Source organism: Polyodon spathula, chromosome 22 (genome assembly GCF_017654505.1).
Source record: "Polyodon spathula isolate WHYD16114869_AA chromosome 22, ASM1765450v1, whole genome shotgun sequence".
Taxonomy (NCBI): domain Eukaryota; kingdom Metazoa; phylum Chordata; class Actinopteri; order Acipenseriformes; family Polyodontidae; genus Polyodon; species Polyodon spathula.
In genome coordinates, this window is record NC_054555.1 from 4,876,920 (window position 1) to 4,902,488 (window position 25,569).

Sequence of the window (25,569 nt, forward strand, 5' to 3'; positions counted from 1 at the left end):
GTAATTTCAACTGGAGAGTTGAAAAGGACCCAGAGAATGCAAGTGTAAACAGACAAGCAAGGCATGTATGCCTACCAGATGTGGTTTGACACACATTTACTATTTTTTCATGTTCTTTGATTAAACATGGTTTTATCTGATGATTTATGATCATGTTTATTCTTATATACTGCAATGCCCCTGTATGTGTTGCCTGATTTGTAAACGAGGCTTTATGGTTACTCCTGGTTAAAGAAATAGATAATAAGAATAAGATTGTGCCAACAGCGAGAAGTTCCGAAATTGCAACCTAGTCACATGACCCGGGACTGCCTGGCTCAATCCCAGAGGCTGCAGTGAGCGTCTTGGTCACGTGACGTGCCCTGGCACCCGAATCTGGCTCTACCTAGAATGATAGCAGCTGCTTCCTTGTTCAGTGAAGTGTTTTGCTACGTATTTTATTGAAAAAAAAAAAAAAAGGACTGAAAAAAATGAAAGACGAGCCTTTCTTTTCGCTAAATATGTAGACTTTAAAGTGAGTAGAAAAACAAACCAGTATTGTAAATTGGGAGCGCTTTTGTTTTTAAACTGGAAAGTGAAAAAGACAAAAGGCTTTCCATTAGGGATGGTTTGGGCCTAGAAGATAGCAGAGGTAAGCGGATTAACTTCTTTTTCTCGCTTTTTTTAAAAAAATGTAATCATTGAGTATTTATTAAATATATAGTTTAGAAAAGATGACAAAGTCGTACATCGCTTGTGATGCTTTACAAACATTATAAGCAGATGTATAAAAATAAATGACAAAATATTTGATTTCGTAAAATAAATCTTTGGTGTATCTACCAAGTACAATCTCGACAAATAACACACAGTATGTAGTGTATTTTTGTTTGTTTGTTTGTTTGTTTTGTTTAAGGCACAGTTTAGTAAACCAAAGTGTATGTTTTGCTGTCACGTTCAAAAATCAGTAAGTTATTGCATAAATAAAAACTTGTAGTAACATGTTGACATCTGACAAGGTACAGTAAACCGTTCGTTGTGTTTTTTTGTGTTTATTTTCCTGTTTTTAGTGCTTGTTGTACTGCAGATTAAAGTGGAAGAAATACATGCAAAAGAAAATTATATATTGTTCTCATAAGTAGAACCGGGTCGATTCAATATTGACAAAATATATAACCCACATTTTCTTTATTTTTTATATATTGTAATTTTTAGATCAAGATGTCCAAGCATTGATTGTTAACGAAAAACACGAATTTTAGTATTCACGTTTTCCTTTAGTAGTTTTGAAATCCTTGGATAGATTAAACTGTGTGTAATTTATTCGCAAAGACGAATTTGTGTTGAATTTGCAAATATTAATAGTGACGTCAGTGCTTTGTTCCAGTCAAGGCTGCGGTTTGAGAGCGGAGGTATGCGCGAGGTGTACGAGACGTGTGTGTGTATTTTGTGGCTAGCGTCAATACATATGATTATTGTATTATCAGTTTTCTACATACTCAATATTAATTCAAATAATACAATAGGCGTTCTAGAAACCAATTTGTGGTTTGGAGTTGAAGTTAAATCCATTGGGTTCCAAGTAGTTTGTCCTCCTGCAATGCTTGTAGTTGAGAATTGCATTGAGTTAATACCAATATCTTCTCTCTGATTGTCACAGTGATCCAGGATTCCACATGGTAGTAGCCTTTAGAAGTTAAATGTTAAAAAACAACCCCCCCCCCCCCCAAAAAAAAAAAAAAAAAAAAAAAAAAAAACTATTTAATCAAAAAGACTTTTTTTTAAGCAAAATATGAGGGGTTTTTTTTATACATATATGCCGGGTTATACGGTATTGCATTTGTATTTCTAAGTTTGGCTTTGGAAAATATATACTTTCTGCTCTCTGCCTTACACTTTATTTTTTGGTTACAGTGTGCTGCTTGAATGCTTAATTTTTTATTTTACATTCAAGGGACATTAGCATTTGGGAATTATACATGGTGGGTGTGTTACAAGTCCATTACAGTACAGTTGAAATCAGTGAAGCAAGATGTAGCTTACCATTTTGGTCATTATCTAAATTATGTATTTAGTTTCAGCCGATTTAGAATTTTTTTAAAATAAAAGCAAGAGGTGTGTGTGTGTGTGTGTGTGTGTGTGTGTATATATATATATATATATATATGATATATATATATATAATATATATATATATATATATAATCTCATTCAGATGCATTTAATTTTCATACTGCAGACACTGTTACTGAGAGGTGAACTGCAATGATGATTCAATGCAATGTAAATAATGCAGTAAAATGTAATCTTCGTACAGCACTGTACTGCTGTGTACCTGTTTTAAACTTCTTTGACATTGCCCTGTTAAACACTGGAACATTGAACAGCGTAGCTGACCTTAGCAATAGGAGAGGAGGCCATTTTAAATGTTAGACAGTGGGGGAGGGGGTGGTTAGCAAAGAATTAGTCTTGCTGCATAATTACACAACACATTGGTGCATGGCTCGGTGCTTTCTTGAAGACAACAGGTTTTAAAATCCATAAACAGTGAACAGACATTTATTTAGGCATGAAATAATTGTGACTTTATTGTCTGTCGCCCTAACTTTTAAACTTGTTTAACAAAAAAATATAGATTGTCAATATTTGTAGTGTTTAATATGATTCTTGATCATCCGGGCTTAATAGACTTTACAGACAGGAGGTGCAGACTTATTTAAAATATTTTGCCCTGCTGTGCTAATCCTATTAGGATTTTTTTGTTTGTTTGTTTTTTTTTTTTTGTACTGACTTGGTATAGTATTAGTGTGGTGCTTGTAAAGCCCTGCGTTTAAACATTGCACCTGTTTTCTATTGGATTTGAAATTATCTTCAGTAATAGAATGAAGTTGTGAAGATACTGTACATTTCAAGGGGTTACAGTGAAAGTATGTATTTAGGTCAGATTAAAAGTGGCATCAGGATAACACTAGCCTGGAGATTTACATTCCCCGTTTTGGAATAATCTGATTTACTATAGACGTTGTTATGCTTTGTGTTGAAGGAAAAATATTTGTTTATTTATTTTTTAAATGTAATTATCCAGCTCTGAGTTGACTAAACTGTAGCCTATTTTCCCACAGGGGGTGAGCAGGACCTCTTGTATCAGTTTCGTAAAGTTACATCACCCATCATCATGCATGATGTATACCTGTGTTGTCTTTCTTTGTCAGTCACAAGGCATGTGATGCAAGTTTTGCTTAATATAGTGGTGGAAGTAAGTCAACAAAATGTTTGGGGTAGATTCTACTAGAGCACATCTTGTCAGGATGCTGCTGGAGAAGTAAAGTTTAAAAAAAATAAATAAATAAAATCTAATGCATTCAATGTAAGATTAAAGAGTTACACTATTCCACGTTCAATGAGAAACAGTCCAGAATCATCTTGAGGTTTCTTCTGGCTGTACCTTGGGTAGTGTGTGATCATCAGAATCAGTGAGAAGTTCCTTGTAGAAGATTCCGTGGTAGTTACAGGTTGTCACAGGTGTCCATCTCTGAAAGATGTGGTATGCTTGATTTTGATCATTTCTTATACCCCTCTTATTTATATGGAATGGAGGAAGCATTCTACAGCAGTGGCCCCTGCTGAGAGAATGCTGACAGCAAGCTCCCTTTCTGCCACCGTCTCAGTGCTTTCTTTTCTCAACAGATTGTGGCACATGAACTTGTGTTTTTGTTTTTAATTATTTCTTTCAATTAACAATTGAACCCCTGGTGATGTCTCAAGGAGAACCTTAGCCTGTTCACATCTGACAGACTGCTCAGTTTGGGTTTTGGTACACAGGCAAGCCAAAAAGCACTTGCACCTAAGTAAGGTTTTTGTTTTTCTAAAGCAGTTGGATTTATTTGTTTAAGGTATAGAAATCCCAATTTAAAGTCTTTTAAATATCAATGTAAAAGAATATTTATAAAGACCTTCCTAGAAATACTGTACTGTTCAGTACTTTTCTACAAGTGTCAGCATGGTGTGGTTTCTTCTGGACTAATAACATCAGTAAATTGCACTTGCCAGCAAAAAAAAAAAGAAAAATCTTTTGAAAACCAGAACTGTGGCTTTAAGTATCCTTTGCTAGTATGTTTTTATACAGTAGTCTGGGGGGAAAAAAATTTAACTTGCTCGGATTGGTTTGAATGTCTCCAAAGCCCTGACATCATAGGAAGGATAGGCTCAGTGGGATAAAATAACATCTCCTTTTATGGACTAGAGCAGACATTTCCATTTTTTTAAAGGGGTGGTAATTGCCTTCTCTGTTAGTGGCCCATGTTCTGAGTCCAGATACATTTAATCAAACAGGAGGACATTTTAGTATCCAGCAAGTTATAAAATGAATGTTTCACAGCTGACACCAGGTAGCACTAATCTTGAAATACTTTGCCTTAAGTCACAGAATTTTAGATAATAAAAAAAAAGGATTGCTAACACAGTTGGTGCTGTTGAACAAGAAATGAGAAAGATTTTGACCCTCTTAGCTTTTATAAAAAAATATTGTGTACAATAAGTAACAAAGAAGATTTATTCAGCAATCTATTTGGAAAAGGGACCCCAAAACACATGCACATTTAAGTTTCAATGTAGTTTACTTTTACTTGGGCATCCTGTACTTCCACCCCTGTCAGTAATTTTAAATTGGATTGTCCCATGAACAAGCTGAAACCTCCCTAGCCATAGTTTAGAATTATCTCAAAGCAAATATGTTTACAGGTTAATGATCAAATGGTGCTAATGTAAATTCTGTAGAAATGTGCTTTTCAGAAGTTAGAAGCCAGTGGAGAAATCTGTGAATTGACGCTGCTGAAACCAAGCACCATAGCATTCTTGAATCTCTCCAATGAATCGCTGTTTTGAGTTATGGCCTCACAGGCTGGGTAAGCAAGCAAGCTGTTTCAGATGTTTGAAACTGAGGAATAATTGTTGTTTGCTTATTTTGTTTGCATGAGTTACCATTTAATATTTTTTTTTTTTTTTTTGTAATTATTAGAGGGTGGAACGTTTTTACTTTTAAAGAATGCTTCTTCTTATACCATAGACATAAATGATCTAATGAATTAACCCACCCTGTGTTTTGTAGCTTTAAGGCTGAGAACCAGCTGTTCATATTTCATTTCTTTAAATGTTGAAGTTTAAACACTGTGGAGGCAAGCCAATAATGGCTTTTCATTCTGATCAGAAAAAAATCAAAATGTACTTTTGTAGTCTACTGCCTGCACCTGCCACACTTGTGCCGCATTTATGAAAGGTATAAAACTGGTGCAGACTCAACAGAGAGGCCATATTTATTTTATCTTAAAGATCTCTGCAAATGTTTGGCTTTGGCTGCCACTTAAACACAAAATAATGTTGCGTGCTAAGGCTGCTTCTTTGCTTTCTACTGTGGGATTCAGGTTAAAGAAGTAGGGCTACTGACTTTCCATCTGGGGAATAACAAATTCCATTTTTCAGAAATGCCCAATTCTGTTTTTTGTTTCCCCACTTTTTATCAATTTATTGAGAATTAAACTTGGCATTTGAACAAATATAATATTGATATTTAAAATAGGTACATTAATAAATATTTCCACAATTTTTTTTTTTTATTAAAGCCAAGATTTTGAATCAGACTTCTTGCTGTAATAGTAAGTAAAGCACCTGAAGACACTTAAACTGTAGTTCAGTCTACAAATAAAGGTGTTTTAAAAATATCTTTTTTTAGCTTATTGCTGGCATTATTATAACAATAAAACATATTAAAGTTTAGTAACAGTCCAGCAATGTCATGTGAGAGAAATCCTCTTTACAGTACTCCAGTTCAAGTTTAGCCTTTTACTGGTCTTAACCGCGATAAAAAAAATGAAACAACTGACTCATTGCTACACAATTGACGCTGTAAATCTAGCGGAAAATCAGTAGCGCTAAAGAAGCCCTCAAAGCATATCTTGTGTTTTGTTGTTTACAAGCAATTCATCAGTATGCAAGTGGCTTCAGTGTTACTGTATCTGTGCTCAGATTATTCTACATATTTTGTTAAAGAAACTCTTTCCTGGCCTCTTTTTTGAAATTTCCAGGAGTTACCGTAGCCCAAATAAGTGTTAATTGAACAGACCGTGTTTCAGAAGATGACTGCTGGATTGTATTTGGAGGTTGTATAGAGTCAATACTTGTATGTAATTTCTCCATGTCTTTAAAGCAGGATTATCTCAATCCTTTTGCCTTGTATACAGATTAACATGGTTGATTTGGTGCAGTATGTGCCCTTTTAGTATGCCATGGATCAGTCAGTTCAACAAGACGTGTTCATACATATCCTCCTCCAAGAATGTAAATGCACTTACACAATGTATGTGTCCGTAATGTACCGGAATGACCAACATCTGCATCTTGTGAAATGGAATCTCAGAAGAAATGCCCACATATTGGGAAATTAAAACCAGTCAAGAGGATTCCAAGTTAGTCTTCATAGCTTGAACACATGTTCTACAAAATTCACCAGGCCTACGGTCTACTAGTACCGTGACAAAGTAGGTAATCCCCGTCAATGGCATGTTTTTACATTGACAAAAAAATTATTTAGATTATAAATTGGTTTAAAAAATTGCCCTAAAGACCTTTGGCCTGTTAAGATTAATAAACCTGATTAATCTCATTGAAGACATTTAATACTGGTTTATGGCTTTCTAAATGTAAATGATACTGTGTATTTCTGAAATATCTGTGATTATAAAATACTTTGTCTAAATTTCTCATATTAGGGGTAAAAACAGAGATGATTTGGCTTTTTAGTTTTTTTTATAAGTGATGGAACGTACTTTGTTTGAATGATTTAGTTATGCTATGATGTGACACTTTTTTTAAAGATGCTTGGTAAATTGGCTACATACAAGTTGCTCAATAAGTAATTCTAGTAAATACATGATTTCAGCTGTTTAACTGGCAACCTGTGCCACTGATGTTTCTTAATATGAAGGTTTTATAAACTGTAATTTTAAAGAATGTGTTTGTTCAAGAAACATACCGATTTAAAAGTAATGAAACCTACAATTGACTGCACAATAGTTTCCTTTTTTAAATAACTTTATCATGGTTTCATTCTGTGCTAGTTGCATTAGCAAATTAATAAATAGCCTGTTTTGTGAGACAAGTGGGCATACATTTCGGCAGATGCCTTTTATCGGTTTTAATGATACTATCAATTTTATTTCGTCACTAGATTTATAATGAAACATTGTCTTGCATGTTCATGTCAGATTTAGTTGTATCCACTCTAGTTTTGCTTTGTGTTTAGAGGAATGAACTTGTTAGCTTTGGAAACTCGACAAACCACATTTTCTGTAGATCACAGTCTATTGGCAAAGCTTATCATTTAAATACAGATGTAAGTAGTCTTTAATGCAGCATACCATGCTATGTTTAAATTACAAAAGGTATGCTGCAAGTACACCGCCTGGTGAGTGTAGATTACTGTACCTGTACTTTAAAAGCATGGCTGGGACTGATTTAATTTTGGCAAGCTCTTTACAGTCTAGTGCAGAAGTTCATCATAGTCATCATTTTTTTTTTTTTTTTTTAAACTGTGCTAATTGTTTTTCCATCCCAATACCAGGCAGAGTCATTTTCTTTCTGTAAATTAGGGCTGGGTGCAGGGTAGTTTTTGTGTTTCTAATCCTGATTATAATCAGTACTGCATGTTTCACAAAAGATTAAGTCAGTCCGTAGATCCATATATATATATATATGTGTGTGTGTATATGAATTTTGGGGGAGGGGGATTTATAGTAAGACTAGACTGGGGCAACCCCTAATACACTTTCTATTGTAGATTTGAAATTGGTGATACGAATTAAAAAAATGATTCATGGTGGGTCACAAGTGCTGTTGCCTAGTGTCATTCAATGGCAAGTACAGTGCTAGTACCTCTTTACAATTGCACCTTTTCTGGAAGTGAAAAGCTATTTTGAAGACACTGAAAAAGACCAGTCGAAGCATTTCTTTTAGTATTTCTAAATTGAGCACTATTCTGTGTACTAGTTCTGGAAGGGATGCTTTTGCAGTATGACTTTGTTAAATAGTTTACAGTACCACTTGGAGCTGGGGGACTTAAAGTTGTGTAGACGTCTGCTGACAAACGATTTCCCATGTTCTGGCAGTATGTAAGTAGTAGTAGGGTAGTTCTATACCTATTGTGCTCATTCTTACTCTACCTTGAGTCTTTTTATTGTTGTGCAACATTAATGCTGTTAATTTCTGATTTACTACTAGTTAGCTACTATAAGTGAAGTATTTAAATACACACAGTAGATTTGAATAATGTATTGAAAACTGCGATATATTATATATATATATATATATATACTCTAATAATATATATAGTTATAGATATATATATATATATTCTTATATATATATATAATATTATTATTAAAAAAAAACACAAAAATAAAAAGGGTTATCAAAAATCGGTAGTATGTACAGTATTTAAACATTGATCAAAACCCAGGAATTACGTTAAGGCACAAATTCAGGTTACTGTAAAGTAAACCCCTGTTCTTCAGGGGTCTTACAGTCCATCCCTCCTCAGTAACTGAAGTGTTCTGACTACAGTGCCCTGTGTTGTGTGGCAGGAACCTTTTGGATCATCTGTATTTTTCTTAAGCTGACGTTTTTTTTTTTTTTTTATTGTATTTTTCAAAAGCAGTTAAGTAGCTGAACTGGCATATAAAAGCTACAGGGGGTTATAATTATAAGAAAGTGTAGCAAATTTATGCGTTTAGAAGGGCTTAATTATAGCTTCAGAAGGTAATCCATGTAGTTTGTACAACAGTATACTGTAGCAACCCCTATTACAGTTTAGGGTCCAGGTTTACTTGGCATTTTTACCATCTTTCCCACTATATCGTCATTGCCTCTGCTAAAGTAGGCACTGTATAGCATGCATTCCTGCTGCCTTCGTAAACAGCTTGTAGGTTTGTTGCGCCGTATCAAACTACAGTATATTGTTAGATTTACCATTGCTAGTTTTGCTGTGTTTTTGCATGGTCCTTCAGCAATCACATGATCAAGCATTGTTCCCTGCTAACAGGGCAGGGGTTGGGGGAGAGAGGCAAAGCCAGGGAGAAAAAGCTGATTTTGTGTATTTGTTTAGTTTCTTGGTGCAATAGTGATTACGCTATTTACCATTTGTACATTCGGGTCCCTACAGTAAGTAGTTGTACAGGATCTGACTGGTGCATATAATAGTACCAGATGTTTTTAGATGAAAATAAATGGCTCATGTTATGCTATTAATTATTTGGCACTCTGAGATTAATATATCCGTAGAATATTGGCAGTATGCATCTTAGTGTTTTTGTTTTAATTTATTTATTTAATATTTTCTTCCCTAATTTTTTTTAATTTTTTTTTTTATGGTCAGTGTTTTCAAAGTACAGACTAGTATTGGGCAGCGGTTTTGTTTTCTTTTGTTTCAGATAGACATCCATGTTTTTAATGATTCTAGAAAAAAAGTGCTGAAAGTTTTTCTCCACGCTTAGTGACTGTGTCTTTGTTGTTAGCAACATGAACCGTGAAGACCGGAATGTGCTCCGTTTGAAAGAAAGGGAAAGGCGAAATCAAGAAACCCAACAGGGCGGAGAGGCCAATCCAGCTAACTCCCCTCTCTTTGCTGAACCTTATAAAGTTGTAAGTTTTTTTTTTTGTTTTGTTTTTTTTTCGTTTTAGTTTATTTTGCTACATAAATTAATCCAGCATTATTTATATAATCATTTGGGAGATTCAAAACCACAGTATTACAGTCTGGATTGGTTAACACTAGAATAAACATATTGTAGATAATCCTTCTTTAGTGTTCTATCCAAACAGGATAGTCCTTTTAGCATGTATGTCTGTCTCTAAAGAGCCTTTGCCCTTTTGAGCGCCTGTCCCCATTGTGTGAAGCCCTGACTCCACGGTGCAGCTGGGAAAGTTAATGTTTAATTTGTCCAGGGCATTGGGGTCAGTACCCCTGCTCTTATTTGACTAGGCCATTGGATCTTCCATGAAGCAGACAAGACTGGTTCTGCAGTAAAGGGATTTGAATCTGAGACCTTCAGGCCCAGTGTAAAGTCTGCTGCCAACTGAGCCTAAGATGAGGTGAGTGGTGCTTTCAGGGATAGCAAGGCAAAAACAAAAACATTGGGCCCTGCACTGCCAACCACATGGTGATCAAGAATGGGCATTGGCAGGTAGGCACTGGGCACCAGGGAGAAGGTGAGCCACCCTCCATTCACTAGTGGATTCACTGGGAAATTGTGAGCTCTTTGATATTCCTAAGAACTGTCAGAATATTTATAGCAAACTATTTATAGCAAAAGTATTGTCTCAGTGGTATGTAAAATATACTTTTTGTTGGGTAAGGGTTGTGGGAGCATAACATTTCAAAATATTTTACAAGAGGTTATATGTAGGGCTTCTGATTTTCAGTTTTAACACTCCCAATACAAAAGCAATGAAATCGGTATATAGCCAATAAACACCGGAAATGGCTACTCGGTTCACGTTGACATCATCCCTTTCCCATTAAAAAAAAAAAGCCTACTACAAAAAAACAGAAACAAACTACCTTTCTCAGTGCAGTTGTGCAGTGTCCCTCCTCCTTGACTTGTATCTCGCATTGATTCAATGTGAATACTTTAAACCCACCCCAACTACTGAGTGGCAACAAATTCCTACATTTCAATTGGAGACTCCGCTTGCGAGATTTAAAACAAGATTACAATTGGAAGGCTTGTTTGTGGGATTTATTGCTATATTAGAGAATTTAAATTGTGGCAATGTAAAACAATGCCTAGACACACAAAAAGAATGTGCATGTGACCATAAGGATTTTGTTATGGAAGACAGCAAAGGAAAGAAGGTACGTCCTAAAGTGTGCAAGTACTGTCGAGTAGAAAAAAGCACCCAAGCATTTTGTAAAGTAACCGAAAACAATTTCACACAGTAGGTATATGTAAAAAGTGAAAGACCCCCCAAAAAACCTATTTAAATAAAACTCAAATGGGTAAATATAAGCACCAAAAAATGAAATAAAAACCGAAATACAGAAGCCCTAAGTTATGTTACTTTGGCAAAATTGAGAGCTAGTGTACTTAGAAAAATGTAGTGTCCTGCAAAACTTACTTTCCTATTCACACTACCATATATCCTTATTGCGGTTCACCCAAAATGGATTGGATTTTTCAGTCACACCATCTTTTATTTGCCATTTTCAAAGTTCTGGCTTGTAATCAAGTCTGAGGAACTAATATCAAGTAATAGTTAACTGAACATGTTACTAGACCTTCATTGTAGTAATTATTATCAGTAAACTGCAGACTTAGATAAGCAAAAAGTCTTGGTGTAATTGAAGGCTATGGCTTCTTGCTTTGGTGAGATAGTTTATGATTTAGTTTTAGTGTTTTCCATATAGAACTGTATTCTTTTGCAGCTTGGTTTAAACAAAGTCTGTTCCTTATCTAGTGTTTTTTTTTTTTGTTTGTCTGTTTTTTTTGTTACTAAGATTAATTATGATTAGTATACTGTAGCTCTTATCTAAAGTAGGTGTTTTTTATGGTGTGTTTTGTTTTCAGAGGCATATTGTAACTACCCTCTGAAAGGTATAACCATATTTAATATAGAATTATTAACCAAGTCCAAACTATTTGTTACCATTGCCTTTTAAAATGTGAGAAACAAAATACAAGTGTTGTTTTTCTAGGCAGGAAATCACGTATTACTTAAGTGTGCTGCATTTCTCTTTTGTAATGTAAAGCAGCTTTAAATACTTTATAGTTTATGTTAAAACATTTTTGGCTGTACTGATGGGAGAGATGCAGAAACAGTACATATGTAGGTCTGATGGGAGAAGTAGTGATGTACAGTTTACTGCGTTGTAGGTAAGCTATTATCAGTAGCATTGGTCCCCCAGTTATTTGTGTGTGTATTGTTTGCACCGCTAGAGTGTTGGTGTGTTCTTTTATTGTATGTCAAGATATTTTGCAAACAATTAGTATTTAACTTTTTTTTTTTTTTGGTAGGAAGGAAAGTAAATTATTACTGTGAAGATGCTGAAGATCAGCTAGATTCAATCAAATATTTAATTGGGTGTCACCATATTCTGTTTCTTGTTCCCCTAACTAGTATACCTTTTTCTTATGTGCTTATCGGATGATCGCTACTCTTTAAGTTAATAATTTAACACTTTGATTCCCCAAAAAGCTGACGATGGTTTGTATGCAGTTTACCTATTTTACATTTGTTTTTAACAGTTGTTTTAGGATCAGCGCTTAACCTTTTTAGAACCCCAATCAAAGGGTTAATCGCCTGAAAAGCTTTAGATGAGAAAGCCCAGTAAAGAGAGGTTTTTCTTTTGTCTTAGATTAGCCCATTTTATCTTTTAGGCTCATTACTTTTTGTTGCTGATTTCAAGTTACTCTGAAATTAGACAACTGACCTGTCTGTCAGCATTTAAAAAAAAAAAAAAAACTTAAAAAAATATAATAATAATAATTGTTGTTTCTTTAGTCTAGCAAAGAAGATAAACTATCCAGCCGCATCCAGAGTATGCTCGGTAATTACGACGAAATGAAGGACCTGATCGGAGACAAATCTCTTCAAAAGCTTGTTGGAATCCCCAAATCTACTGTACCCTCTAACCCAGAGGAGAAATCTTTTGGGGAACAACGCTCGAGTCAGAGCAGCAAATGGACTCCAGTAGGACCTGCACCAAGCACCTCATCTTCCCAGTCACAGAAACGATCCAATTTACAGAGTAGCCACAGTAGTGGCCAGCGGACTACCAGCAGCAGTAGCCAAAGACACGAACGGGACTATAGTGGTAGTAGCCAAAAGAAAAGCAAACATGGATCAGACCACTCTAAATCTCGTACATCCAGCCCTGCCAAGGGATCTTTAAGTTCTAGCCATTCCAGATCACACGGGAGTGACCACCACGGTAAAGAGCGCCATAGGTCCAAGTCCCCACGTGACCACGACTCTCCTTCTCGTGTTCACACATTTTCATCCAGTGGGCAGCACTCGAGCCAGGCTTTTCCTCCATCGCTGATGTCCAAGCCCAGCTCCATGCTGCAAAAGCCTACTGCCTATGTCCGCCCAATGGATGGCCAGGAGTCACTTGAACCCAAGACATCATCAGAACATTACAGCAGCCAGTCACACAGGAGCAGTATGGGAGAGATGAAGTCCAGTAGCAAAGCTTCTCTTGCTAAACTCAAGATCCCTTCCCGACCATTGGAGGTAAGCTGGGATGACTTTGACCACTTAATTTTATTCAGCAGTAGACAACAGACAGGGCCTTCCTCCAAACAACTAGCTTTGTGCTGTCTAGTATTACTGTTACTCCAGTGGGTTAATAAGGCAAGAAGAAAGAATTGTCAGCAGCAATCTATCAAAGACAACACATACTGTGTACTGTCAAAAGCTTTCTTTTGAGTGTTCTACTAAGAATGTTATTACATAGATCTGAAGATATTGACTTATATTTTCTCAAAAAAAAAATATTTTCCTATTTATTTTTTTTTTGATAAATAGTATTCTCTCTTGCAGGCATCAATGTCGGGCGATGCCAGCTGCGTGGATGAAATTTTAAAGGTAAAAATTCTTCAAGGGATATGACAACATAAAGGAATGTGAGCCTTACATTTGAACTCAATCACAAAAACTAAACTCCCATTATAACCTGTAATTCGGTCTTTGATACAGTGTTTCAGAACATTGATTATTTTTTACCGTCTTTCTCCTTTCTTTAGGAAATGACTCAGTCATGGCCGCCTCCTTTGACAGCAATTCATACGCCATGTAAAACAGAGCCTTCAAAGTTTCCATTCCCAACCAAGGTGAAACGTTGACTACATTCATACATTTGAGAAATGCAATTCATGTCTGTGATACATTTTAAACTGTAACTCCCTCTCATCGCATAATCAGTTACACATTGTCCAGGGAGTCTGTCTAGTGCAGATAGGTTGCTTGCACGAACGCTATTTTGTTTTAGCATTCTTGCAGCTTATGTAGAACTTGTAAACCGCAACCTTCTTTGTATGGCTTGTACACAGAAAGTTATCATTCTGCCATATAGGCTTGGTATTTCCTTGGATTCATTGTTTACACAAATATGAGCCACATCTCTGAACATAATAAGAATGTTAAGTATCTGGCTTAAAACATTCTCAAACTATCCCTTTTTAATCACATTTATCTTTTAACTTCCAGGATAATCAGCAAGCTAGTTTTGGCAGTGGTGGTCAGAGTAAGTATCAACATAAGATACTGGAGCTTCATTGTTTTTATTATAAAGTGTGTGTGTGTGTATGTATGTGTGTATATATATATATATATATATATATATATATATATATATATATATATATATATATATATATACACACACACACATATATATAGTGTGTGTGTGTATATATATATATATATATATATATATATATATATATATATATATATATATATATATATATATATATTATGTATGTGTGTGTGTATCTACAGTACCAGTCAAGTTTGAGTACACCTGCATGAAACCAGGTTTTTCATGATTATCTATGCTTTTAACTGTATAAACTTGTCTATAAACACGTAATATTTCATTATACGATTCGTGTACTTATATAAGCTGATAATCATAAGTGAATTGCATTCAAAAATTTAATTTTTAAATGAAAATATAAATCTTGTCAATTTCAATGAAATGGTCACCAAAAGCAAGGGGATTTCACTCTGAAGCCCAAGTCAGTTAAAAGTCTGAAATGTGTATAACACGGTGTTAGAACACTGGCCTAAGTATAAAAGTGTCTTTGTTAGATGGTCTCTAGATGGTCTCTGAGTTAACTAGCATGTTACCTAATTAACCTTTTGTCACCAATTATTGTGAGGGTCCATGATTACTATGAATGTAGGTAGCATAGGTACAAGTTTGTCATTCCTGAATGTAAGGGAGCAGAAAATGGCCAAATACGCTCAGTTAAGCAAAAAAGTCTAATTACGTTAAGAAATGATGGTCAATCTTTAAGACAAATTGCAAGAACTTTGCAAGTGCCTGTAACCGCTGTGGCCATGGCCATCAAACGATTTGAAGAAACTGGCACTCATGAGGACCGAACAAGGTCAGGCAGGTCAGTCACAAGTCTGCGAAACCGGCGATTAACTGCCCCTGAAATACAAGCTCAGCTAAATGCTACTAGAAGTACAGATGTTTCAACATCAACTGTTCAGAGGCGATTGCATGAAGCTGGCCTAACTGGAAGAATTGCTGCAAATAAACCATTGTTAAGAGTGCAGAATAAGAGGAAAAGACTTGCCTGGGCCAAGAGTGGAAGTCGGTCTTATGGACCGATGAGTCAAAATTTAAAATATTGGGGTCCAACCGACGAGTATTTGTAAGACACAGAGAGGGTGAGCGCATGAGCTCTTCATGTGTGGTTACCACTGTCAAGCATGGAGGAGGCAGTGTCATGGTCTGGGGTTGCTTTGCTGGTGAGAGAGTTGGTGATCCTTACCAAGTCCATGGCAAGCTCAACCAACATGGCTATCATAGCATACTTCAGAGGCATGCCATTCCATCAGGATTATGGCTAGTTGGGCAGTCCTTCGTTCTTCAGCAAGATAATGACCTGAAACACGCCTCAAAGTTGTGCAAGAACTATCTGGTGAAGGAGGAAAGTGAAGGACAACTCATTTTAATGACCTGGCCTGCCCAGTCTCCAAACCTCAATCCGATAGAACTTCTATGGGATGAACTGGACAGAAGAGTCAAAGCAAAGCTACCCACAAGTGCCCTACATTTCTGGGAATTGCTGCAGAAGAGCTGGGAAGACATGTCTGGTGATTTCCTGCTGAAACTTGTTAACCGAATGCTTTGTGTTTGTGAGGCTGTTGTTAAGGCAAAGGGTGGCTATTTTGGAATCCAAGATTCAGAGACAATTCTGTTTTGTTTTGTATATTGTAACGTGTTTTCATTTTCATTTTTATATATATATATATATGTGTGTGTGTGTGTGTGTGTGTGTATTATGTATGTGTATGTATTTATTTAATTCATCTTTAATTGTATCTACAGAGAGATATGTCACATCAAAAATAACTTCAAGTGGCCATCAGTCAAAAGTGTAAGTGTTTTTATATGAATATTACAAAATACTTATTGTCTTGTAAAATAAAACTAATTAAGGAGATTGTTTGCTGTAGTTATAGAATTAACCTATACATAAGCACTTGGCTCCCACAGGGTCAGATGACCTGGGACATGTGGGTTTTGGACAAGATTTGCTACTCCATAGTAAACAAAAGAAATGTCTTTGTCTGGTAGACAAAAATGAGAAATGTTTACTGTCATTTTCTTCCAATTACTTATTTGATATTCCTAAGTGTTTTTCGATTCACAATACTTATCAATTTAACTGAACATTTTTAGTCAAACTGATACCAAAGCAACACTCGGTGAAACACCCAGTAATAACGTGTCCTTCAGCAGAATGTGATGTTTGCCAATCTGATCTCCTGGTTCTCGGGAAATTTAAACTAGACCATTAGCACTAAATTTGCAAAACATAACTTTTTTTTTTTTTTGCTCTATTTAGACCTGATGGTGATCAAGCAAAGTAAGTTGTGCAAAAGAAGTTTTATTTTACTTCAATCAAACTGTTTTTAATATTTAGTATGAGTTTTTGTTTTAATTTATTTTTAGGACCAAATTGAACATACATGAATACATTTATATAACCATGCATAGGGAAGTGTAAAGTGTTTGGTAACCGAAGTGGCTATTTCTATTAAGTGTGCATTTTTGTGACGGAGCATTGTAAAATATGTTACTTTTACGTGAAGGTATGTGAAAAAAAAAGTCAGGGCAATAATGTCTACGTCTTATTTTCCTAATTTATTTAAAGTATGCTGGAAGATGACCTTAAACTCAGCAGCAGTGAAGATAGTGATGGGGAACAGGTAAGATACTGATTTTTATAATGAATTGGTATCCATTTTTAAATATGTAGTTGTATTGATTTGTCAGTAATCCACACCCTTCTTGTCTCTAGGAGTCTGCAAAGACTGCACCTAGAAATCCTTCAGCAAGGTAGGCGGTAGTATCTCCAATCAAGCTCAGACCAGTTTAATACAAATTGTTTGCAACGATAACCTGTTTAACTACTTTTAATTTTGTTACTTAGTACTTCAGAGCCTTCACAACACAACAGTGAAGGAGCAGAGCATTCGCGAGATGATTCGAGCAGCCACAGTGGCTCAGAGAGCAGCTCTGGGTCCGATTCTGAAAGCGAGAGTAGCTCCAGTGACAGTGAAGCCAATGAGCCAGCACGGATCCCATCCCCTGAGGTGGGGTTTAAAGTTAAGAGAGTTTAAACCTTTGAACTATATCATGTGTATTAACATAACATTAGAAGGTAGTTTTTTCAATTACCCTCAAAGAAAGTAATTACATTGACCAAGTACTATTGAGTATGTGTTGCATTGGGAAAATGCTGTAATACTTGAAGTTTACTTGCAATAGGATTGTCGTGTTGGATATTTTGTAATGTACTTCTGCATATAGGTAATTTTTCTGATCTTTGACACTTTAGTACAGATATATGAACACTTCAGATCTTTAGCATGCTGAGAGGAGGGGGATAAATAATATTGTCTGGGTAATGAAACCGATATAGCTAATACTGCTAGGGACCTGCATACAGTACATTAGTGTATTGGATTGGTTTTGAGTTTACATTTCTAAAACTGTTGTAATTTTTATTTTATTTTTTTCTTAGCCTGAACCACCACCTACAAACAAGTGGCAACTTGACAACTGGCTGAAACAAAATAAGGTCTCGCCAGCCTCTTCTGTGGATAGTAACGTCCCAATGAATTACAAGAACGAGAACCGGGAGCAGAGCTCAGGCAGGGGATATGCAGGCCAGGGTGGATCCAAAGATTCTAGCTCTTCTGCTCCCAGCAGAGACTCACGGACTTCCCAGAAAGGGTCGGAAAGTGGCCGCAGCCGGCAGAAATCCCCAGCTCAGAGCGAGAGCAGCAACACCCCACGACGGACTGTGGGTAAGAAACAGCCTAAAAAATCTGAGAAGACGCCTGTGGTTGAGGAGCCCAAGGGAGGACTGAAAGTCGAAAGCGAAACCCCTCCTGAAATAAACCGGCCCAAAGCTCCAACAAAAGGCTCGCGAAAGCCCAACATTAAAAAAGAGGCCAAATCATCATCACCCCGGCCCGCAATGGAAAAGCGGAAAAGCAAGACTCCTAACAAGCCTTCACAGAAATCCAGGGAATTTATAGAAACTGACTCTTCATCTTCTGATTCAGAGGAGAACGAGAGCATTCCTTCCTCCTCACAGACTCCGAAGTACTCTGAGAGCGTCAGGACTCCTGCTAGTAAACCTTGCATTGAGGAGGAAGACAGCTTTTTTAGACAGCGAATCTTCTCTCCTATGGAAGGGAAGGAACTGCTTTCGCCCCTGAGCGATCCAGATGACCGGTACCCTGTTATACAGTCTTTGATTGTTAAAATAGACTTAAGTCTGCTGACCAGAATCCCTGGGAGACCTTATAATGAAATTCAGCAGCCCAAGATAGAAATTGATAGCATGGTAGAGAGGGAAAATAATAAAGAATTTCAGAAGCAACCCAATGAGAAGAGTAAAGGTAAAAGAAAACACAAGGTAAGGGTAAGTTTTGTTTTTTTTGGTTGTTTTTTTGTAAAAATATTCAGTCCCTATAATTACGTATTCATATTTTTGATCATAAATTGTTGGTGGTTTAATGACTTGAGTGACATGTACTTTTACCTTTTTAAAACATTTTATCATGAAGTGAAATATATGCCAAATTTATTAAAAAAATAAATTAATAAATGCTAGTTTTAATAAATATTTGTATTGTATTTCTTGTAGACCGAGGATGATGGCATCAAAAGTGAAAGCAAGAAACCTAAACTGGAAGACAAAAACACTTTGAACCACAAATCTAGCACTAAAGAGTAAGAATGACATTCCATATAAATACTGTTTTAATTTTTTTTTTTTTTAAACAATGCTAAAAGTAACACATCTGAGTGTGTTCCCAATAAAAAGAACAATTGGCTGAGAGTAATGATTGAGAGAATCTTCAATTTCTCTATATCCATCACATGCCCCTTTTTATGTCTATCACAGATATTATTCTCTATGTATTTGTTTTTGCTCACAAAAATGTATCTGTTATAACTCCTTTCTTTGGAGATTTAGGATTATCTTAAAAACATAAAATAATAAGTCAGCTATTTTATATGGCCTCATTCTTTTTGTTTTGAAACTTTTCCAACTAATCAGTTCTGCCTTCCCAGGTCATCCAAAAGGGTTTCTGAAAAGGACAAAGGACATGCTCCCTCTCCGCCTGTGACTATGCCACTGAAAACCGCAAAAGCAGACCACCAGAGTCGTAAGAGGACAGTCAGCCAGTCATCCACCTCCATCTCCAGCAGCACCAGCAGTAACAAGGAGAGTGGCAGGAGCAGCAGCAAGAGCAGCTCCTCATCCTCCAAGCACAGGAAGATGGAAGAGAAACAGGCAGGGAGTGCCAAGGAGAACAAGGTACTTTCCTGGATGAAAATGTATAGTCTGACCTGCTTAAATACTAAGTATTCAAAGATTGAATTGTGTACTGAACACTGAATTAGTAGTTGCTCTTTTACGATTTCAAACAAGTGTTTAAAAGTAAATTTAACTAAATAAAAAATAAGACACAAACCACACAGCAGTTCAACATGCATGTCAGATCTGTTGTCTTGCCTGTTGTGACTGAAACAGAATTCACATCTGGGATGCCAGTTGCTTGTTGCTTGTCCAGTCTCTGTACATTGGTTTTGGTTAGTTTATTTTATCTCTTGAAGTTAACAAAATGAATTCCTTTTATAGGACAAAGCTCAGAAAAGCTGTGAAAACAATCCTCATCATCCTGCGTCATCATTCGAAAACTCTAAGTCTAGAAAATCAAAACTCACATTTGAAGACCGGTAAGGATTATAAGATGTGAACATCACAGTGAATAATTTCCTGCGCATAAACAGGTCATGTTTTCCTGGTACAAAATCTAGGCTTTTAGGTATTACTAGATTGATTTAATAGGAGTGTGTAGATAGCTCAGAAGTTCTGAGCCTCATTTACAAGCATCAAATATGACTCATCTTTGTTTTACTACATTAGACGGATAAAATTGTAAATCTAGTATTTATTCTATCTTATTATTTATTTCTTAGATTATCCAGGGCGACCTTTTAAAATTGTTACAAAATATCGCAAAAGTTATCCCAATATAAAATTAGTGTCATAATACAGAAAAAAGCAGATAAAGTACAATAAGATCAAATTCAAGTAAGAGCAAAATAAAGCATAGTCAATTATAAGAGCAGCTAAAACTTGTAGCAAATTGCTAATAGGAGTGAAGTCCAGTAAGAACACACAGTAAGTATAATAAATGGATGAGAATGATTTCAAATAAGAACAAATACAAAGAGACAATTGACAAAATCCTATAAGATCTTTTAATTTGAAGACAGCATTGTGAATTTCAACAACTGCCTTGTTGCCTTTCACTAAATATGAAAATCTTTTGCAGAATACATTCTGCGGATCATTATTTGCAAGATGCCAAGAAGCTGAAGCACAATGCAGATGCACTGGTAAGGCAGGCTGAAGCATGCTGTACAATGTTGTGCTGCTTTTATTTATCTATTTATTTATTTATTTTTATTTTGGTGTATGTACTGCTACTTTGCTACAGTCCTATCTAGTCTTTTTATGTTATTTTTGAGAACTTACCAAAGGCTCTTTTATTAGCATTATGTTTTGAAATTTCAGTTGTGTGCATGCATATGCATACATGTACTTATTCATTCTGGTGTTTTAACAATGATTTCAATTTCTCCAAAGATGGATAGGTTTGAAAAGGCTGTGTATTACCTGGATGCTGTTGTATCTTTCATTGAATGTGGAAATGCTTTGGAGAAAAGTGCTCAGGAAGCAAAGTCTCCATTTCCTATGTATGCAGAAACTGTGGAACTGATCAAGTAAGTGCTTTTTATTTTGTTTTCTTTTGTATCTAGAACCTCATCCAATTGTGATGTAACTTACTAACGGCATTATTTTCTACAAGTTATTGAAAGTGTCATATATTGTAGTGGTATATGGAGGTGCCCTGACAAACTTATCAGTATCACATGTGCATATGGTGAGGTCATGATCATTTTGTATTTACAGCAATGATGAGACATGCATGATGCTGGCTTATTTGTTTTCCGAAGCTCTGCTGTTAACATTTTATCTCTTATGTGCTTTTTCATTTAAAGACCAATAAATGCATCCATCATCTGAGGGATGCCTGCAAACCTAGCATCATTGCTAGCCATACAATAAATAATTCAATAGTGCTCTTAATGTCTTTTGATCTGCCTTTTAGATACACTATGAAGTTAAAGAGCTACATGGCTCCTGATGCTACATCAGCTGACAAGAGGCTTGCAATACTATGGTATGTGTGTGTGTGATTTTGCTTGACTTTTCCCTCCCCATTGTTTAGGTTGTGACTACTGGTAATTTGTTTAGTGAAGGAATAAACATTAAAAAGGCCAAGTTATTGGCTTGAGTAAAGTATTCAAAGTATTTGCTCATTTACATATGACAACACTGCTAAGTTACTGCTGCCAGCTTATTTTTGAATATTCAGTGCTTATTTTCTGTTTCTCTAGTCTCAGATGCCAGTCACTTCTCTACCTGAGGCTGTTTAAACTGAGGAAAGAAAGCGCACTGAAATATTCCAAAACGCTAACTGAACACTTGAAGGTAAGCTGGTAATGTACAAGCTGCAAGTTTTAGTTGGGCATGTATTGTTGTCTGCATTTCCTCAGCTTTCTGCAATGTTCTGATTTCACGTTATTCTGCTTTTAGTATAGAGTTCACTGCTTTGGTTAACAGTAATAATTTCAACAAGCTTAGTGTTTTTAAATGTTAACTCATTATGTTTTTGTTTGTTAGAATTCCTACAGTAATTCTCAAGCTCCTTCACCTGGAATGAGGTACAAATACTTCAATATTATTATTATTATTATTATTACCTTAGCTCTCAAGTGTATATCAGATCTTTTCTTGTGTTTCACAGCAAAGCAGGAATGCCTTCCCCAGTATCGCCCAAGCTATCCCCAGGCAATGCTGGGAGCTACTCTTCTGGGAGTTCGAACTCTCCAGGAGGCAGTTCTTTAGTCACTATCCCACAGAGAATCCACCAAATGGCAGCCAGCTATGTCCAGGTTACCTCCAACTTCCTTTATGCCACAGAAGTATGGGACCAAGCTGAACAACTATCTAAAGAACAAAAAGGTATGCTTTTTATAAGATGATTACACCTGCAATCCTTCAAACATGAAACTAAATAGATTTGTAATTGACTTTTTTTTAGGTAATCAAGTCATAATTTTTGTTAACACAATTATCCCCTCTCTCAGATTTTTTCACAGAGCTGGATAAAGTTATGCCCCCTTTGATCTTCAATACCAGCACTATGACGGAGTTGGTGCGCTACACGCGACAGGGATTACATTGGCTTCGACTTGACGCGAAGTTGTTACCGTAGAGGCTGGAAACAAGACTCATATTTTAAATATAATCTTAACTGCCTCAGATTTCTCTTCAACACTGTGTTCATTTTTATATCAGATCTTGCCAAAAAAATCCCCAAGAATTGAAATGGGGTAATCTTAACTTTACAAAATGTGTGGTTTAGGAAAGACGTTTGTATTGAGGCCTGAAGCCATTTCTTCCACAAATTGTGTGTGAGCAGATGCATTTTCTGTGCTGCTTTTAAAAGCCATTTGTATTAAAGGGCAGGCTGTCTTTAGGTAGCTCATTACTTTGTTTAACATGAGATATATATAGATTGTATTTACCCTGTGAGATTTTATTGTATAGACCCAATTATTTATTTTGTGTTTTGTGGTCTCTAATTTTAAGTAGTCATTTTCCATGTATCTTGTTGGATTTAAGATAGTAATGTCAAGTCACAAATCACCTGAAAGTTTTCGAACACCAGGGTGGAACAAGTGTTTTTGGTTTATTTAATGTTACAAAAATTTGGTTATCAATTCACAAAAAAAAAAAATAATAATTAAAAAAAAAAAAAAACACACCTGAAATATATTTCATAAAGGGGCACATACAGGCTTTGAAATGAAGAGCTTATGTAAGAGTAAAATACTGGCAAGTGCTGTTTAAAGTTTTGAAATGGTATGAGTCATGTATGTGCAAAAATAAAAAGGCACTATAATTTAAAAAGAATAATTAATATTTCTTCACACTATATGACCATACAGGGTACTTTATTTATATTGTTTTTTTAAAGGCAAAAAGTTATAAGAACTGTAGCAGTGGAGCACAGTATAGATTTAACAAAGTCCTTTTTTTTTTTTTTTTTTTTTTTGTTAATTACACTTAATTCATATGCATTAAAGATTTTAAAGAGCTGCTTTTCATTTTATTTTAACAAGTACCTATTTTTTGTTAACCAAAGGTGCTTTTAAATAAAGATTTGTCCTTGCTTTTATATTAAATTGTGTGCTTTGTATTTAATATACAGTAAGGTAAAAGTGTCTTGCTTTGTTTTGATCTGGCATTTATACAGCATGTGTATATAACTAACCAGCATAATACACACATTCATAAAATTGTTTGAATATTAACATTTGAATTTGGAAAGGGGATTTTGTTTTGTTTATTAAAACTAAAAATGCATGGATAGGCTTTGTTATTATTCAATGTGTTTCACTTCCTTAACCTGTGCTGTTGAAAGGCAGTAAAAGGGGTTGCTTGTTGGTACAATGGGCCAATGCTCTACATTTGAACCTTTTTAGGTCAGGATTGAGGTGGATTGGTGGAAGCCCAACATGCACTGTGCCAATTAGTAGCCATGTCATAGTACCTCCCTCTTTCACTAGCATTAAAACAAATAACAAAGTATAGTTTTGTAACACCACAGACATTTTTTGCAAGGCACCTAAGTAAATAATAAAATGCGGTTTGTTGCAGAGTTGATGGCATTGTGCATTTAAGTTTTAATTTGCTTTTGTTTTTCCTGGAAGATCCTTTTTCAAATTTCTGTGTTCTTGCTTGTATAGTCTTGGCATGAGACATGTTATTGCTTCGTTTTAAAAAGACAAAATAATGTCAAAAGGTTTAGCTTGCCCAAAAATAACTAATATTGATAAATGTCTCTTTTACTGACCATTAAATTCTAGCATAACAGAACTCTTTGAAAGGTCTAACTATGTATGTATTCTTATTACATCATAATAATGAACTGAAGCATAGTTCCAGTTGCAGTCTGTGCCATTCCAGCTCAGGTCAGGCCTTATTCATATTTATTTTACATTTATATTGCTTTAATTAATCTGACTATCAAGCACCAGAATTGGATTTTACCCAGGTTTAATGGATTTTTCTACATAGAATTAACACTGCTGTACTGGTTTAGTATTCCAAAATATTTTGGATATGCCAACAGTGCAAGGTAGCAAATGTGTGACAGAATCAAGGAGATTCTTGCTTTCTTCCAAAACATGCACCTTTTTGCCACTTTCCCTGGTATAACACATGCACTGGTATAACAACACTGCCTTAGTCATATGAAAATTTGGTTTCAAGAAAGTTTCGTATAATGTGATTTTTATATTTCTTCCAAATATAGTATACTGTCCTATACCAGTATTGGAAATGTCTTTAGGGATATATGTATGTAATGCTATACAAAATTGCATTCCCATGAAATGCTTCGATCAAAACAAGAAAACTAGTTTTTCTAATTAAATAAGTAAATTGCCCAATGTTTATCTGTTACTTTTTTGCAGTCAGATGCTGAGAGTGGTCAAAGAGATTTTACTAAAGACATTTCTAAACTTTTGCCTTTGTTTTTCCATTATGCAGTTTGCCTTTTGATTATTTTTTTAGTCTGAGACTTCTATTGAAATTAAAGCTGAACGATTATGCACCCAAGTCAATTCTTGACATTTTTATTCTTTGATTTAATCTGCAGTATAACCTAGATTGGTATGACTCCAGAGTAGTCATTATGCCATCTACCTTTCAGGTGGCAAGCATTAATTGCACATCTTAACTTACTGATTTATTATTGTATAATTGTGCATCCTTTTTAATGTTAAGTATTAATAATTGGCTAAACTGTAATTCTTACAACAAATGTATAAATTTGATCCAACATTTTGTGGGGTATTTATGTACATCCTTAAATATTTACATAACAGCTGCAGTTAAGAAGTACTTGCTTGCATTTTACAATTCTCCAAAAAATTGCATCCATTGGCTCTATCATGTACCTTATTTTTTAATTACAAGTTTGTTTGTATTGTGTAGTTTGAAGTCCCCCAGAGTATAAATGGTTTATTAAACATTTGATCCTTTTTATTTTATGGTACAATTATGATTAGACTGCTGATTAAAGTATTTTTTATCACTCCATCCTTTGTTATTTATGAAGCATTAGTTTTAG

At 35.4% G+C, this 25,569-nt stretch overlaps 1 protein-coding gene across 7 annotated transcripts; it reads left to right on the top strand.

Moving 5' to 3' along the window:
* Positions 1 to 361: 361 nt before the first annotated feature.
* On the top strand, positions 362 to 23,079 carry LOC121297087 (AF4/FMR2 family member 4-like). Of its 7 annotated transcripts, none has more exons than XM_041223113.1 (22): positions 362 to 631; positions 9,543 to 9,669; positions 12,529 to 13,260; positions 13,570 to 13,614; positions 13,773 to 13,859; positions 14,236 to 14,272; positions 16,097 to 16,145; positions 16,617 to 16,637; positions 16,926 to 16,980; positions 17,073 to 17,110; positions 17,205 to 17,379; positions 17,799 to 18,707; positions 18,933 to 19,018; positions 19,364 to 19,610; positions 19,935 to 20,032; positions 20,635 to 20,698; positions 20,949 to 21,085; positions 21,475 to 21,546; positions 21,764 to 21,857; positions 22,050 to 22,090; positions 22,174 to 22,391; positions 22,517 to 23,079. In XM_041223113.1, exons 2-22 carry the CDS (start codon positions 9,547 to 9,549, stop codon positions 22,642 to 22,644), a joined length of 3,456 nt encoding a protein of 1,151 aa, XP_041079047.1. In that variant the 5' UTR covers positions 362 to 631; positions 9,543 to 9,546; the 3' UTR covers positions 22,645 to 23,079. The 7 variants fall into 7 exon arrangements, with proteins under 7 accessions (XP_041079047.1, XP_041079049.1, XP_041079043.1 ...); XM_041223109.1 differs by lacking the exon at positions 362 to 631 and adding an exon at positions 4,752 to 4,883; XM_041223111.1 differs by lacking the exon at positions 362 to 631 and adding an exon at positions 4,753 to 4,883 and having other exon boundaries at positions 17,205 to 17,367.
* Positions 23,080 to 25,569: the final 2,490 nt, after the last annotated feature.